The 17,702-nt window shown below is 39.3% G+C and overlaps 2 protein-coding genes across 2 annotated transcripts; one reads left to right on the top strand and one right to left on the bottom strand.

Annotated features, from left to right (window-relative positions):
• Positions 1-2,456: 2,456 nt before the first annotated feature.
• LOC147242291 (adhesion G protein-coupled receptor F4-like) lies at positions 2,457-15,258 on the top strand. Its single transcript, XM_086189769.1, has 15 exons — positions 2,457-2,518; positions 2,612-2,677; positions 3,033-3,139; positions 3,217-3,275; positions 3,362-3,501; positions 3,586-3,792; positions 4,164-4,373; positions 4,477-4,638; positions 4,728-4,906; positions 5,095-5,265; positions 6,083-7,486; positions 7,597-7,638; positions 11,710-11,772; positions 11,897-11,963; positions 12,045-15,258. Exons 1-15 carry the CDS (start codon positions 2,494-2,496, stop codon positions 12,113-12,115), a joined length of 2,973 nt encoding a protein of 990 aa, XP_086045895.1. The 5' UTR covers positions 2,457-2,493; the 3' UTR covers positions 12,116-15,258.
• Positions 13,615-17,498, bottom strand: LOC147242290 (uncharacterized). The gene is made up of 7 exons (XM_086189770.1): positions 17,310-17,498; positions 16,881-16,999; positions 16,362-16,781; positions 16,030-16,261; positions 15,795-15,914; positions 14,851-15,059; positions 13,615-14,629 (listed from the first exon to the last, which is right to left on the bottom strand). The coding sequence occupies exons 1-7, from the start codon at positions 17,347-17,349 to the stop codon at positions 14,318-14,320; spliced, it is 1,452 nt and encodes a 483-aa protein (XP_086045896.1). The 5' UTR covers positions 17,350-17,498; the 3' UTR covers positions 13,615-14,317.
• Positions 17,499-17,702: the final 204 nt, after the last annotated feature.

Genomic DNA, 17,702 nt, shown 5'->3' with positions numbered 1-17,702 from the left:
TAAGTTGGGTAAGAAGTTGGTAAATCTTACCGTTGTCGGGTTCACTGACGGTGCAACTGAAGCTCTCCAAATGAAATTCTCCAACTGAAACGCTGTCCAAACCCTTCTGAAACTCCTTCAAGCAAGAACCTGAAGGTTTCTGAAAATCCTTGAAGGAGCGTGAAGGTGTCAGCTGGTTGGAATGGCAGTTGATGCTCTGCTTCACTTCATATACACGTAGGCTCATCATTCGGTGATGTGAGGGGTCAGAACTTTATGCGGGGCTTTGATGGTCCTGGTTGCTAGGCGTCCTGTTGTTGCTGTTTTTTAAATCTCATCATGCTCTCTGGGCTGCCATTTACTTCAATATTCACAATCTTCCACAAGTGAATCAATGAATGAACCTGAAGCAAATTAAATGCTCAGGTGTATAGATATAGAGTATAAGTATTTTATACACATAGATAAGTTAATGAAGATAAAAATAAATAAATGGTGTGGTTTGGCTTTCTTCACCAGGTTTCTCCGGGGAAGACATTTTAATATCACTATACACACTGACCTATTCATTAAGGAGGGGTTGCTGTTTTATCTCTTCAACACAAAGTATAAAATTCTCCTCCAATTCATCGGAGTGGTGCTAATGTTAGCTTACTTTCACAGATAGTGGTGCTAATGTTAGCTTACTTTCACAGATAGTGGTGCTAATGTTAGCTCAATGTTAGCTTGTTGCTTCAGTTCAGTTCAGCAGCAATTAAATGCACAGGTGTGTAGATACAGAGTATAAGTATTATATACACATAGATAAGTTAATGAAGATTAGAAAAAAATATAAATGTTCTCTGAGAAACAGGGCCTTATGTTTCATGATGCCCCTTTTCTTTTACCATGGGAACCAAAAAATAAAAAAGTAATCCGACCTTGTGTAAACTTTGGTGGATACATTGTAACTCCACTATACACACTGATCGATTCATCAAGGAGGGGTTGCTGTTTTATCTCTACAACACAAAGTATAAAACTCTCCTCGAACACATACTATGGGAGTTGTGCTAATGTTAGCTTGCTTTCACAGATAGTGGTGCTAATGTTAGCTCAATGTTAGCTTGTTGCTTCAGGCTTTTATGTAGTTCATGTTGTAGTTGAAGTTTTGTTGTGTTTTGTTTTGTTTAATTTTTTTTTTATACACAGAAGTTCCACTTGTTGCCATTTGGAGCCAGACCAACCTTATCAGTCATCATTATGTTATTTTCTATTGATATTACCTCACTAAAATAGCTGTAGTATTATTATAACAATCAAATTTTGGCAAATGATTGTCCCTGCATTTTGAATTTGGAATACTTTATTTGTTTGATACAGATACAAATAAAAGTTAAGGGGATTATAGCCCCCCACTGCAAGTATATAAAATAATTGTTGCAAGATGATGTTGAATGATGCTAATGTTAGCTCGCTGTTACCTTTTGGAGTCGTGGTCATGTTAGCATGTTTCCACTGGTTTCTTTTTATTTATGGATGTACGTAGCTGAATGGTTGTTGCGTTTTGTCTGACTGACATGTTCTTTTTATGGTCTTTTGGAGCCAGACCAACTTATTAGCATTTTCTTATTTTGACCAATATTATCATTATTACTGTTATTTAGCTTCAACATTACCTTACTGCCTTTGCTGCAATAATGTCATTACATTAATAGTTTAGCAAATACTTGTCCCTTGAAAGAAAATTACAGTGATTGTGAACTACTGTCTCTCTCACACACACAGACAAACACACAAACACACACGTCCACACAGAAACTCCACACTGATCTGAAGAAAGCAGTTAGCCACAGCAGGGTCAAAGATCAAAACAGAGGATCCCTGACATGATTATAAACTGGTCTTTGCAGACTCCACATCCATTACTACAACACATGTGAGCACTACAACACCCATAATGCCATCATCATCTGCAGTTACCAGTAAGTTCCTCAGAAACAAGATATTGTTGTCAGTATGTTGCTCATTTATTGTCATATAGGATTTCAATTCCTGGATCTTGGTTTTTCTAGATTCCACACATATTACTCCAACAACGATGGAGACAACAACAGCTGGACCAACTGCAAATGTTCCAAGTAAGTGCTTTAAAATAGTTAGTATTTCAAATTAAGTGAGGTCAAGTTAAGTAATTCAAAAACAACAGTATCTCACCAGCAAATATTTAAGCAGATTAAAGTTTTGTTTCATTTTGGTATTGTTTTCACTCCAGTTATGACAGAAATCTGATCCATTTGTGGTACTTTTCTATAGTGATAAAACATAACATGTTTGATGATGTCAGAAATAATCCCCTGCCAGCTGAAACAGATTCTTCATCTTTGATATTACTGTTCTTCATGGAGGATGGAAGTGGGGGTGCTGGGGGGCTAATAACTAGATTTCTATCACCAGCAATGACATGTTTATAAACTGGTCTTTGCAGACTCCTCACCCAAAACTACAACACATGTGAGCACTACAACACCTGTAATGACATCATCATCTGCAGTTACCAGTAAGTTCCTTAAACAAAACAAGATATTGTTGTCAGTATGTTGCTCATTTATTTTCATGAAGGATTTCAATTCCTGGATCTTGGTTTTTCTAGGTTCCACACATATTACTCCAACAACGATGGAGACAACAAGACCTGGACCAACTACTGGTGTTACAAGTAAGTGCTTTAAAATAGTTCGTGTTTCAAATTAAGTGAGGTCAACTCAAGGGTCTTTCGTGCGTGTTTCACGGTTTGTGTGTGTGTGCACGTGTGTGAGCAGTACAGTTTGAGCCCATTTATGAGTAATACTGCATGACTGTTGACATGAAGACAATAGCAATGTGAATAAATGCAAATTTCAGCCTTGTGCCTTTTTCTGCTACTCTCTTGACTCTAGACCAAAATATCCAAAAAGGCCTCCATAAAAAGGCCCATTTATTCTCTTTCACTCATCACTGTCCAGTCTCTATCCGGTCTACAGCACCTTGTCCTTTTCTTGTTTATCATAATTTTATTTGTGTCTGTTATTCAGGCTTTGCTGTGGAAATGTCCTTAAGATTAGACCTGAACTTCACTGCAGAATTAAATAATAAAGAAAGTCCAGTTTACAAGCATCTGGAGGACAGCCTTGTCAAAGTGGTAGGTCTGATGTCATGATGGCTGGCACTTTAAAATATAAACTCCTGTTGCTGATTTCATTAACTGTCTTTCTACAGTTCCAGCAGCAGTATAAAATAATCACGGGGTATGTTGGCGTTTCCTTGACAAGATTCAGGTATTTATTGAATTAATGAAATTGAGATTTGGAGTCGGGAATCGCTTCACTTGATAACTCTTTACTGCATATGTTTGTCATCACAGGAATGGAAGCGTTATTGCAGACTACGTTGTTAGAGCAACACAACTTGATGCTCAAGAAATCGCGGAAGTCAATAAAAAACTCCCTGATGAAATGAAGTCTATTGCAGATGTCATTGGCTCTGTTAGTGCGCTTTACAACAGTAAGTTTACAAGAAATTTCCATTTCCTAAAACTATCTTGCTACATTTTTAACTTCATTACCTGATTTTTTTTTTTCTCCCGAGGTCCAAATCCAATTGACGTTAGACCCACATATACTGGCAGGACCATGACAATGGCATGTCCCCCTGGTGGCATTGACGTGGGTAACATTTCCAAGTCTATATGGACGCATGATGAATGGGAAGTAAAAGACAGTAGAAGAACTGTAATCACTACTAGTGCCAGACAGTCTGTGCTCGTGGTGAACAACGTCATATCTGCTGATGTTGGTACGTCAAAACCTGCTGAATTTATGATGTCATAAGCAACGAATCACCAAGAAATCATGATACCGTTTGAGTAACTGTTAGCTTAGTATATACCCTCTAAAGTTGTTTTCTATATTTCATGACTCTTGTGTACTGAGATATACAGTTCTGGATTTTTCATAATATGTGTGATACATACAGTGAATGTGATGTATAAGCCATGAGGTTTTAATACATCCATTAATGCAGGATATAATGATTAAATAACACCTCATCAATCACTGAATAATACGAACTCAGTTCCTTTCCTGTCCACCAAAGTAAATTGATTTATAGTTACACAGAAATATGAAACTCTAATTGTCAGATGTGTTTGTTTCTTTCAATAATAGGACATTATAAATGCACTCTGGACAGTGAAGTAATGAATTTCATTCAGAGAGGATATGTAACAAGAGAAGACATCTTAACAGCTCCGATTGTTCGACTCCAGAGTGAAATTAATGTTGAGTGTGAAGATGGAAAAATTCAACCACTTCAATGTTGCGTGCAGTCATTTTATGAAGTCATTTGGACTCAAGGCAACAGTGTTTTAATATCAGGTAACAATGAAGCAACATTGAGTTTTGTCCAACTTTTCACTGCTGAGAAGCTGGAAGCTCGCATTCATCTGATGTTTTAAGTATCAATTTTCTCTGTTCATAGAGAGTGTGGTAAGTGATGGAAGGTACTGCGTCATCTACAATTACAAGCTTGAAAGCTGCAGTGGATCAACAAAGGAACAAGTATTTTCATGTGAAGTAGAGAAAGATGGAGAGAAAATAGAGGGGTTTCAAAAGACTACAAAGATGACAATATTCAATGTTGGTAAGAGCAAAATTTTTAATGTGATTTTGATGTTTCTCTGCAGTTTCGCTTTTTTTGTTTGACAGTTGTTTTTTGTTTTATTCTTGAAGCTGCTACATGTGATGATGCTCCGTATGGGACAGGACAAGTAGGTGACATAGCAATAATAGCATGTGATCAAGGTCAAGAGGGGAACAAGTCTGCAATCTGTGAGGAAACAGGAGAGTGGAAACTTACAGAGGACAGCTGCATCATAACAAAAATCAAGGAATTACTGATTGAGTCAGAGGTAGGTGATGAAAAGACACATCCTATTTTCCTGTTTGAAATCAGCAAAATACAGTACATCCCACAGGGAAATATTAAAAAGTATATATTTCTCCCGGAGGTCGGGACTGCTTATGGAAAGTATAGCCCATAAGGTGCGCCCAGAAAGAAATATCTACTATTTATGTGTTTTTTATGTTTCATTTTTAGGATTTGGTTTTGGAGCAGGTGCCAGAATTTGTGGCAAATCTAAGCAAGGCTTTCAAGAGGGAAGAAGATGCCATTGCAGACTCATCTGCAACTATATCTGCTATTGTTGACATAATAAGCACAATTGCAAATATTTCCAAGAATGAAACTGTAGATAAAGATGTCATGATGGTAAGATGAAGCTCAGTGAGTATCTAAGGTCATGCAACAGCATCACTGCAAAAGTCACAGTCTTACCAAGTGCATTTATATACTGCCTTGTCAAAAAATCAAAAAATATAATAATACTTATCTTACTCTCAGATGCAAAAACGCCACTGTGTGTCCATCAAAGTTTTCATCATTCCCTGTGGTCATCAGGACATTTTCAATTATTTTAACGGGAGTGCCGCATTTTAGCTTCATGTTGCAACAACAGCAAAAATGTTTAAAAAAAATACACAAATGTTTAACCGTGGATAAAATGCTATACTCATCCCACCACATTTGAGAAGCTGGGGGACAAATACTGTCAGAACCAATCATCACAACCTACACGTACTTTAATCAGACAACTTTTTTAACATTGAAGTAGAGTATTGTACTTGATTGTTACAAGCCTACAAAATCTCATCACCCACACAAGCCTGGGGGATTGTCCTCTCTTCCTCTTCATTTGACTGACATTTTTACTCATGAAATCCTAGCATCTATTCTGCATCATAGCAACCAAAGCAATCTTAGCTACTACAGAAACTTTGGTCAACACAGGCCCTCGATGTCATATTGTACAAATATTAAAAATTGCAGTAAAAATTGCAGAGTTCTTATAGGCTTCTTCTTGAAGTTATACTGTCAAAAAATCCCTTTAACTACTTACTTTTTTCATATTTGTACACAAATATACATGACTTTAGCTTTTGCAGTGATGAAATGTGCTTTATGGGCATGAGTGCAGTGATGGGACATGAATATAAACACTCAGTGTGACATTTGTCTTCATCTGCAGGAAGTGCTGCAAACAGTTGATGTCATAATTGCTGATGAGGCAAAAGAGTCCTGGGAAATTTTGAATGCAGATAAAACCAGCAATGTCAGCTCAGCATTGCTGGGTTCAATGGAGACTCTCTCCAGTGAGTTGACTGGGGAGTTTAATATCACAACACAAAACAACCGGATCATGCTCAACAGAACCCAGTTTAACAACAGCTTTAATGCAGACTTGAACTTCAGCCTCATCATTGACATTCCAGACACCAACTTGAGGAATGTTCACATCACTACCATCCTCTTTCCCACGCTTAACAATGTAATGCCAGCACGGACCGCCAATGACACCAATTTTTTTAACGCCACCAGTAATCAAACTGAGAGTGAAAATGCCATTAATGCTGCTGTATTGCTCGTCAAAGTCGACAGAACAATTCAGAATGTCACTTTGAGCTATGACAAGCTGAACAACTCTCTGACACTTGACCCACAGTGCGTCTTCTGGAACTTCACACTCTTCCAAAACTTTGGTGCTTGGGATGAGGAAGGTTGTATGTTTATTTCTGATATAAACAATACGGTGACCTGCAGCTGCAACCACCTCACCTCATTCTCCATTCTGATGGCAACTAACGTCCCTCAATCAATTAGAGAAGTTTTGGACGTAATCACTTATGTTGGAGTTGGCATATCCATGGCAAGCCTTGTTATATGTTTCATCATCGAAGGATATGTTTGGAAAGCCATTACCAAAAACAGCACTGCCTTCATGCGCCATGTTGCCATAGTGAACACTGCACTATCTTTGCTGATTGCAAACATTTGTTTCATCATTGGTGCTGCCATCGCAAAGAATCCTCTTGAAAACCCAGGGGAGAACTATGAAGTTCCAGTCGGACCGTGCAGCACAGCAACATTTTTTATGCACTTTTTCTACCTCGCTCTCTTCTTCTGGATGCTTGTTTCAGGACTACTCCTCTTTTACCGGACAGTCATGGTCTTCTCCCACATGTCCAAGTCAACCATGTTGGGCATTGGCTTCACTTTAGGTTATGTTTGCCCTCTTATCATAGCTGTTATCACTGTTGCTGTTACAGCACCAGGAAATGGATACATCAGGAAATACAACGCTTGTTGGCTGAACTGGACCAAGACAAAGGCTCTTCTGGCATTAGTGATTCCTGCCTTGACCATAGTTTTCATTAACATTTTGATTGTTATTGTGGTCTTGTTCAAAATGCTACGAAGAGGTGTGGGAGATGCGGCCCAAAGAGAAGAAAAGCATACGTTGGTTGTCCTTGCAAGATGTGTGATCATCCTGACTCCTTTATTTGGACTCACATGGTCGTTGGGGGTTGGAACCATGATATCTTCAACAAATAAAGGGATCCATATTGCCTTTGCATTCTTCAATTCACTTCAGGTATTTGCATCCCCTGAAATACCAAATTCTGCTACTGACAAAGATTTTGTGCAATGAGAAATGGTCTTCTTGTGCTTAAGAAATTTTTTTGCATGTCTAATTTCCCTCAGGGTTTCTTCATCTTGGTGTTTGGGACACTTTATGATTCAAAAGTAAGTTGACTTTACATTTTGTATAACACTTTTTGTTTACCCAGTGTGGTGTTTTGTTGTTAGATGAAAATATGGACCCAGACATACAAGCAACATTACCAGAGGAGTTGTTCTCAGCAAAATGTAAAATGAAAACATAAAGCTAAGGAAGGGCACCTAAAAAAACATAGCAGGGACTAAAGATAGAGCCCTGGTTTGATGGCATATGACATTTTGTAAACACAAGTTAGTTCGCTGATCCAGGTTGTCTTCTTCCAGGAGCAGGTAGAACCATGGCTAAGTCCAGAGAACATTGGTTAATAGCTGAGGGTATTAAGGGTTGAGACTAGGTTAATTGGATTCTCTAAATTGACCGTAGGTATGAATGTGAGTGTGAATGTTTGTTTGTCTCTGTATGTTGGCCCTGCGATGGACTGGCGACCTGTCCAGGGTGTACCCCGCCTCTCGCCCGTTGACGCTGGGATAGGCTCCAGCCCCCGTGCGACCCTTAATGTGTAGGAATAAGCGGAAGACAATGGATGGATTAAGGGTTGAGGAATTCAATTCTGGTATGTCCTGAGGTGGATGTATGTGTACTCCACCCTCTGATGCACACTCAACTCTTAACTCCCTCGCATCTGTTCTGCACTCGCTCATTGTCAAGTTGAGTCTTGAGACTTGGAAGGCAGGGACAAGAGATTCCTCTTTCTTCTCATTGGTCATTTTCAACACCCACAGCAACCTACTTGTGGGTATGAGCCAAGCACACATTCAGAGTAATCGAGTGCTCACTCATAAGAAGCATTTGTGTGTTCGGATCAGAAATGCAGCAGTTGGGATTTGGTTTCCCTCTCAGGGGTACTGATCTGTGCTCTGGTCGATCAGCATGAGACGAAATATGGTTTACATTAAATGGATGCCGATCTTCGAATTTGTATACGTGCACGTGCCCAGTTTTAATGCAATCCCTGGTCACATTGTCATAAAAACATACAGTGCATGGTAAGAAATACAGCATGTGAATATGAGTCGTCTCGTCTCATCGTCCTTCTATTATCTGGGTACGGGTCACGGGGGCAGCAGCCTCAGCAAGGAACCACACTCTTCCCAGCCCATTCCACTAGCTCCTCCATGGGAATCCTGAGGCGTTCCAAGCTGTCGTTGTTGTCGTCCTCTGCTTATCGGGTTGGTCCAGGTTGCGTTTCAAGCCAGCTGACAGATATAGTACCTCTAGCGTGTCCTGGGTCTTCCCCAAGGCCTCCTCCCGGTTGGAAATGCCCGGAAAACCTCCCAAGGGAGGCGTCCACCTCAACTGACTCCTCTTAACATGGAGGAGAAGCGGCTCTACTCTGAATCCCTCCCAAATGACTGAGCTTCTCACCCTATCTGTAAAGAAGAGCCCAGCCACCCTGCAAACTTGACCCCCTCCATCACCAGGCTGTGCCTGGAACTTCTTTCCAAAAAAGTTATGAAAAGAACTAGTAATAAAGGACAGGCTTGGTGGAGTTCAACCCTCACTGAGAACAGATCTGACACTGCCGGCAACGTAAACCAGACTCACTCCTCCAGTAGAAAGACTGAATGGCCCTTTGTAAGGAGCCATCCACCCCATACTCCTTGAGTAATCCCTACAGGGTGCTCCAGGGAACATGGTCATAAACCTCCTCCAACTCCACAAAATACATGTGGATTGGTTGGTCAAACTCCCTTGCCCCTCCAGCACCCTTGCGAGGATAAAGAGCTGATCCACTGTTCCATGGCCCGGACGAAAACCACATTGCTCCTCCTTGATCTGAGGATTTGCTATCGCCTGACCCTCCTCTCCAGTACTCTGGCGTAGACCTTAATGGGGATGACCTTTTCCGTGATCCTACCAAATAGTTGGAACACACCCTCAGATCCCCTTCCTTAAAGATGCAGACCACCACCCCAGTCTGTCTCTCCGAAGGCACCGCCCTCGATGTTCATGCAATGTTGCAGAGATGTGTCAACCAAGACAGCCCTACAATATCCAGAGCCTTGAGATACCCAGAGTGGATCCCATCCACCCCCGGAGCTCTGCCACCGCAGAGTTGTTTCACTGCCTTGGAGACTTCTGCCCCGGAGATTGGATGAGTCTTCCTTGCCCAGCCCTTTTTCCATGATGGAATATGTGTTGTTGGGATTGAAGAGTTCCTCAAAGTGTTCCTTCCACTGCCCAATTATCTCCCTAGTTGATGTCAGCAGCCTCCGCTCCCCACTGTAAACAGAGTGGGCAAGTTGCCGTCTTCCTCCCCTGAGGAGACAGACGGTTTGCCAGAAACTTTTCAGAGCCAACCAATAGTCATTCTCCATGGCCTCACCAAACTCCTCCCATGCTCAAATTTTTTGCCTCGGTGACTATTATGGCTGCACGCTGCTGGGCCTGCCAGTAGCATTTGGCTGCCTCTGGAGACCCAGGGAGGGATTGCAATAAGAGTGGGTATTCTGAACTGCTGTTCGGTGCATAAGCGCAGACAACAGTCAGGACCTGTTCCCCTACCTGAAGGCGAAGGGAAGAAACCCTTTCATCCACTGGGGTAAATCCCAACATTCAGGCAGATAGTCTTGGGGTGATCAAAACCACAGGATCAGACCGCAAATGCCCCTGCCTTGGTCTGCTGCCTAAACCACATTGCACTGGACCATTCCGGACGTGTCCATGTAATCTTTTTGGGCTGGACCCTGCCAGACCCCATGGGTGTATGCCCATGAATGTGAAACAAAAGCAGGGCAATTCCTGTGGAAAGCAGTCTCTAAAAGGATCTTTAACATCACCATAGAAATGAGCTGGTTCAACTAAAGAGTCCTTTAGTGTGTTCTTCTCATCAGGAGCGTTAAAAACTGAAGGCTCTTTGTCTAGCCTATGTGTTCAAATCAAGTGTGTCTAGTCTGATGTGCAATTGTGAGCGAGTATGAAACCTCAAACTACTGATTTGTAACAGCAATGAAAGGTAAGATGGAAACTTGCCAAGCAAAGCTCTGTAAATGAATGAAAGTCAGTGTTTTTCTCTAGCAAAGAAGGCCAATCCACTCTTTCATATAACACATTGATGGGTCAAAAACCAATCACTGGTCGTGCAAAGAAGGGCACTATAAAATACAGCAGCAACAGTCTTCAGAATATTAGTCAAGGCATGCATATACAAGGCATCTCCATGATCAAAAACAGTCTTATTCTTGGTTGCCCAGTGATCTTGCTACTTCTATGTGAAAAACATGACCTTCATAGATTCTGAACTGGAAGCCAATTTTCCCTTTCAGCTTTTTGGTTCCACAAGAGTATTTTTTTTGTTTTTTTTTTGGGGGGGGGGCGGTTTGTTCAGCCTTATGGCCAAATATTTATAAGAACAAACTATTTCAATGTGCATTGTTCTGTAGAGTACAGATCCTAATGCTTTCATCAGTCCCATGTGACCGTAAGAATAGTCTCATTTAGTCGTCTTATGGTTCAACACAAGCTTGGGCTCAATAAGCGACATCAAAAGCAGATTTAGATTTCTCATTTTTGTAAGGTTTGGACCAGTACTATCTAAGATTTTGCCATCTTCGTGATAATGGATGTCACAATGCAGGCCATTTTAAAGTTTTAACTTTTATTCTTTGCCATATTTGGCCATGAGAAGGGATCAGGAAAACAAAACTGTTATTACTCCTTCCCACATGGTTGGATCTTGTCAATCTTCCCCTTTTTATAAACATCCTGCCCTGAAGACGTCTGTATGCCATTACTGCTTTGATTACAGCACCACCTACTGGTTACAGCATCAGAGAATCATTGCGTGTTCTCTGGTTCTGCCTGTTAGATGAAGGAAGTGAGAATCTTTCCACTGAATACATGCATTGCTCATGTCAGCTCTGTATAATCCAAGCTGTTAGTTTATAAAACTTCCTCACTCTCCTGAACTTCTACACACCCCAAGGGATGCCTGGCCCATTTATAGCTGCTTGTGGGTTTTCTCGTTGGTTTTGGAACTTAAGAATCAGATGTTTGAAGTGATAGTCATGCGTCACATTTCCCAGCATGCACAGGACTTCAACACTAAACTTCCATTTCATTCATTCTGCCTGTAGATCCGAGCTCTCCTTTCAAGACAACAACCTTCTTCAAGCACAGGCTCAAATCCAACAACAAGAGTGAGTGCTATTTAAAGCTGCATTCTCATTGAAGCTGATTTATTTGTATGATTATGCAAGTAATAGCTGCAGAAAAAGTTTTAAATCTCATTGTCATACTAAATGTCTTTTGTGTCTCTTACAGAGTACAAGTGGTGGAATTTCCAATCTGAGTGGACTGAACCTTGTAAATAGACTCCGCGGAAGGAGACGTAAGATATTGTTTTATTTACTGAGGATCACATGCTTATTTTGTATATGTTTCTGCACAAATAATTATTTTTGTCTTTCAGATATCTACCATGTCTCGGGGGCTGCAAACTCAAGCAGCACAGGTCCCTCAGAGTCATACGTCAATATCTAAATCAAAGCAACTATCCTAACCAAACGTCCCATCATAACTTGTTAAAGAGCTCTCTTATTTGATGGTTTAACAAACTCTCTAGTGTCTGACAGTGCTGACTCTTTTGTTTTTTATGACAGAAGGTAGAATGAGATGGTAAACATGAATGCAACATTTCAAGTTTGATATAGAAAGTGAATATTGTAGTTCCATTCAGCATTTGCTGGACTATGTTTAAATCAGGCAGCACGGAAAACTCATTGTTCATATTTCTCCAATAAGTGGTATTTCTTTAATCAAACCCATGTACATTTGCGCAGATTGTAATGCTGTAAAAAATTGAAGGTACACAAAACTGTAGTTTTTTTAGTAGGAACAAGTTAGACTTATACACCATAACTACATAACTTCATAACCGGTAATTCTTGAACAGTAATATGTACAAAGTGATGATAAGAGAGAAGCTTTATCATTGCCATTTCAATGTACCCACCAGTATGAGTAAGCATCCTATCTAAATGACAATAACCTATGTAGGTAGAAGGTAATTGCCATTTAGATTTAACAACAACAATACTATCGACTCAGAATTAAGGGAGTCATTGTGTGTGAATTAAGATGCTGTAATATGTCAATTTACTGAGTTTTATCTGTAAATTTACATTTTGAAATCTTTATTTTTTAATATATAAGGGCTGGTATGTATGTCATGCACTTTAAACTGTTAATCTCAGGTTGTTCCTGAAATGCCACATTTAAATTGTAATTTACACCTTAAGAAAGTGTATCTGAAAGAGAGAATGCAAATTCCTTTAGTACACTTGTCTAGATTTACCCTCACAACTAACTGTGTAGAAAATTATGGAGACTTTTACACCAATGTAATATTGGCACATTTGAGTCAACTTAATGTGAAGGTGTGAATCATAATGGAATAAAAACAAAGACATATTGTTTTTAGAATTCTTAACTGAATTAGGTTTACAGGATCAATTGATCTCTCTGTCTTGCTTTTTCTTTCACTAGTCTCTGTATGGCTTGATCCAGTAACCCATTTCATCAAGGTTACCTGAGGCACCTGACCCGGGCTCAGTCCAAGCCAGTATGACTCAAGTTACTCATTACCAAAAGCACACTGCAAAAAAGGGTACAATAAAGATATAATCACTAAATTCAAGAGCAATCTACTTAATACTAGTGAAATGATCTGTCCATGCAGCAAGTTAATTTTACTTGATAAGATATCTTGAAATAAGATTTTTAAATCAAGAAATAGGTAGTGTCAGAAAAGTATCCAAAGTATTAAAACAAGATAATAATGCTTATTTGTAGATTAAATTACTTGAAATCAAACTATCTACAGCCCAGTAATAAGGGGAATATGCTCAATATAAGAGAAGTTATTTCAAATTACAGGTTAAAAATGTCAAATAAAAAATATTTTAAGTAAAATTTACTCAGTGTGAGTACAGCAGGATTAAGATGCATCTTGATACAAGTTGGCTCATCTTAAAATGAAACAAAATCCATACAAAAACTAGACACAAAACCTTAGAGCTAGTCCTTATTCCTAGACTATCTTGATTGACAAACTGAATCAAAAGCCAGAACTGCATAATAACAATCCATTTATTTATTTACAAAAATTTGGGCCTTTTAAAGACGGACGAAATAAAAAAAAAAAATCAGCATTGTAAATGGAAATCAGATGTAATACACGGTAAATGCAAAAATAATAATAATAACATCACAATGCACTTATAAAATGCAATTACATGCCAGTTAAAGTGCCATATAAGCTCCTCCTAAAAATACAAAAAGACCTGTTTAAAAGAATGTAGGACCCCTGATACATGTATTTTTTCTTTTAGCAAATAACCATAGGACTCTGAACTGTGATGTGCTAACCAGGTCATGATCAGCAAACAAAAAGCAAGCAACTAACCTGACAAAATGTTTCTTACTCTTGCCTAGGGCCCCACAGTGTCTAGAAACGTCTCTGTCTGTAGCTATGTTTGGCTAAACTTCAGCAGGAAAAAGACAAGTCGGCTCAGTGCAACATTTGCAGGCAGTTGACCAGACTAAAACCAAAACATGCATTTTTTTTGTGACCTTGCCTCTTAAAAGAATCGAAATTGAGAATCATTAGGAACCGGAATCGAAACAAGGAATTGGAATCGGAACTGGGATTCCAGTTCAAATGATTCAAACCCTACTCTTCACTTATTTTTCAATGAATGACTTCCATTCAGCTATTGCTTTTTTATATGCGCCACTGGCGTCTTGATCGTGGATGGCATCGCAAATTACCACGGTCTGAATGACAGAGAGAACCGCTGCAACACATTTTGGGTAAGTCAAGTGCAAAGTGTAGTAGTATGCCATTAACACCAGCATTCCTTCCCAAAAATCCTCTTGGGGGAGGTTGCATACAGGCCTGTTTCCCACAGCAACGATGCAGGTTGTTCCATCATAAAGCAGTACTGGGGAGGAGATTGGCCGCCTCTCCAGGTAGAGCCCAGGGTCTTCACCAGGCTGGAACAGAATGATAAAGACAATAGGGTGGAGTTATGTATCAAAACTGCTTAAGAGTATGTTAACTGAAGTCATTAATTAACTGACCAGGTTGACAAACAAATGTTCAAATGATGTATGTTAAGACATAGGAAATTAACATGACTGAGTTAGAGTTACTGAACTTCATTCAATTTTTAGATCTATGAACTACACTACTACTAAGTACACAGGACACTTACATTTCGGATATCTTGAAAGCATGGGTATGCCTCAAAGACTTTTGAGGGTCGGTCTTCTTCCCTTGTAACATCTGAATCAACGAAAGCCCGTCTGGCCTGGAACTCAAGGTCCAGAATTTGTGCAACATCACTTAAGTTGGGTCTTGCATTCAGCTTCTTGTACATGTTGCTCAAAGTCCGGTAGCGCCTTGCCTGCATCTTCAGACTGTCTTTGTGTGTTAAAATTGATAAAACAGAAAAAAGGGTGGAGTCAGACAAATATATTTTCATGTAAAATTTTTTACACTAACATCTGAAAATAGTAATCAAAGATGATTTCTAATTAAATTACAAGACAAACACATTAGAAAGTGATTGTAACAGTCAATATTAGGTGTAATATATAAACACTGTAGGACATCTGTACTCATTAACTTGACAGTCTCTTACACATCCTTTATCGCACTGCTTTATTTTGTCTGTGTATGGTCTAATTGTAATTGTGTAATATGTTGTATTGTTTTATACATTTTTAATAAAAAAAAAAAATAGCACTCATGTTATAATCCAGGATATTTACGAAGGCATCTTTTGATGCTAATGTCAATTAATGTGTCTTGTCACTTTTTAAAAAAATATTTTGCAACTATCCCCCCCCCCCACACACACACACACCAGACACAATATCCATACACGTTTCTACAAAAGTACAATTTCGAAAAAACGTCTACTAAAAATGTACCCAAGTTTTAAAAGTAATCTATTTAATTAGTTTTTAAAAAATGCATCATTATACACGACTTAGGTTAAATGCATTGTTTGTGAGTCAAGTTAAGCTAAAATTATTTTAGTTTAAAATTGTTCACAGCAATGTTGGGAATGACTTTAAACCGACGGATATATTTTATGAGGTTATTTAAGATCATAGCAGGGTGAAAGGTGGCAAAGAGTGAGGGCAGACTTACCAACATCCTTTACAGATGTAGTTGGCGTGCTGGGTAAGGAGTCTGCACATGAGCTGGATGATTGCCGTGAAGCCAACTTGCTATTGTCAGGTTTCCAGGAGAGTGGCTGGAGTGGGGATGCTTTTTTGTGATGAACGTAAAGTAAAAATAATAGGAAAGTCTTATTACAGGTTTTAATTTTTTTTTTTTTTAGATGTACAGAAACCAGAAAGATCAACCAACATTAGGAACATACCTGCAATGGTGGTGTCCTCTAATTCATCGCTGCTCTTAAGTAGTAAGGTACTACCAGAACCACTTGTGTCACTACTCATCTCACTGCTTGTTTCACCACTCTGTTCAGGTCGACAGGGACAGATGGTGACATGAGTCTTCTTGGCCGAGCCTCGTTGCGGCATGGATCCCTGTCTCTTCATTGGGGACCTCATATTTTGGAGTCGCTTGTACATTTTGGCGTAGACGGTAACCTGTGGTGTAGGAAAAGAAATTTCATACGTTTTTGTCCTGGATCCCGTAGCTGATTATTTTTTTTATTTTTTTTTAAGAGAAAGAGAAAACATTACTTACATATGGCATATTTGTGTTATCATCACGTAGCATGGGGTAATATTCAACAATCTTCTGTGCCATTGTTGTCATCTCAAGTTTGGAGGGGTATTTTACTTTATTTCCCATCGGACTAGCACGCAGAATAGCAACCATGCTTGTGACTGTGTTCCGGATGAGTCTGCAGCAAAGCTCCTTGGATAGCTTACAGTCCTTTTCCTTTCCAGTGCGTAGCAATGTAAAGTACTGACTACGCACCATGTCCAACTCTGAATCCGTATAGAGCACATACTCCGGTGGATCTGGCATCTTCATTGTTTTGTCAGCAGTTTCAGATATGGGAGTAGAGGCCTGAGGCTGGCATGGTGGGATGGCACTAGTTGAGGGTCCAAGACCATTTCCACTACAAGTGCTGGCATCTTGGTTAGAAGCTCTTTCACACTATTACAATTGTTGGGGATAAAGAAATCAAAAATACAATTACGAACATTGATCATGTGAGAAAATGTGTCCAATAAATCCCTGCCAGTGTGTATTTACCTTTTCACTGATAAAATCCCAAAGCAGCTTTCTTTTGAAAAAAGCTTCAGGGCCTGGAAAAAGATCCTTCAGGTCATCCCGGCTAAGGGTTTTCAAAGCCTCCTCATCAATGCTGGCGGCTGATTGATAAAATTTTTTTTAAAAATAAGCATTTTAGATATGACATATTTCAATCAGGAATTGATACCTGGTTATGGTTGCATGTCATTAGCAATTATCCATTAAATGAAGCACCTCCTTTTAACAAAAATTTTTAACATCAAATTTACGGCCTAAGGCAGTACTTCTTGCAAAAAAAATAAAAAATAAATAAATAACGCTGTCCCAATGTTACTTATAACATTATCACACCAACAACCTCCCTTTCAGAGATACAAATCCAGACATTAACTTAACTAGAACGAAAAACATGATTTAACTTAACATTACCTTCCAACACCGACAGTATGGTGTCGTCAAATTTGTCCATGTTGGGTTTTCAGAGAACTCCCGCTTGCTTTCAAATAAGCGTAACCGAATAAATATAAAATCACTTGCGACAAGACCATGAACTCCAATGTGGTTTCTTCTCTCTCCTATCTGCCCAGGCAAGTTGGTTTACGACTGACCTTAGCAGGCCGGAAACCGCTCCGCCCACGCTTTGTCGCAAACTACTGACGTCATCATAGTGTGAATATTAAATATGGTTTAAAATACCAGATATTGGCCTTAAAATCTTTTTATTAAATGTATGGTACATGAAAATTAGTTCATATACAAATAAAAATTAGAAAAAAAAATTACCTTCTCCTTCCCATCATGCATCGGCAGGCATCGTCATTA

Source organism: Aulostomus chinensis, chromosome 20, assembly GCF_037954235.1.
Source record: "Aulostomus chinensis isolate RoL2024-O1b breed Wild chromosome 20, RoL_Achi_v1.0, whole genome shotgun sequence".
Lineage (NCBI taxonomy): Eukaryota > Metazoa > Chordata > Actinopteri > Syngnathiformes > Aulostomidae > Aulostomus > Aulostomus chinensis.
The sequence above is the reverse complement of the archived record's forward strand: the minus strand, read 5'-3'. Positions and strand labels throughout refer to the sequence as shown.

Coding starts and splice junctions, on each gene's coding strand:
- LOC147242291 (XM_086189769.1), top strand. CDS start 2,494: ATGACATCATCATCTGCAGTTACCA. Junction 3,140..3,216: donor AGGACAGCCTTGTCAAAGTG/GTAGGTCTGATG, acceptor GTCTTTCTACAG/TTCCAGCAGCAGTATAAAAT. Junction 11,773..11,896: donor GCTCAAATCCAACAACAAGA/GTGAGTGCTATT, acceptor TGTCTCTTACAG/AGTACAAGTGGTGGAATTTC.
- LOC147242290 (XM_086189770.1), bottom strand. CDS start 17,349: ATGGACAAATTTGACGACACCATACTGTCGGTGTTGGAAG. Junction 17,000..17,309: donor CATACTGTCGGTGTTGGAAG/GTAATGTTAAGT, acceptor TTTATCAATCAG/CCGCCAGCATTGATGAGGAG. Junction 15,915..16,029: donor AGAGGACACCACCATTGCAG/GTATGTTCCTAA, acceptor ATCACAAAAAAG/CATCCCCACTCCAGCCACTC.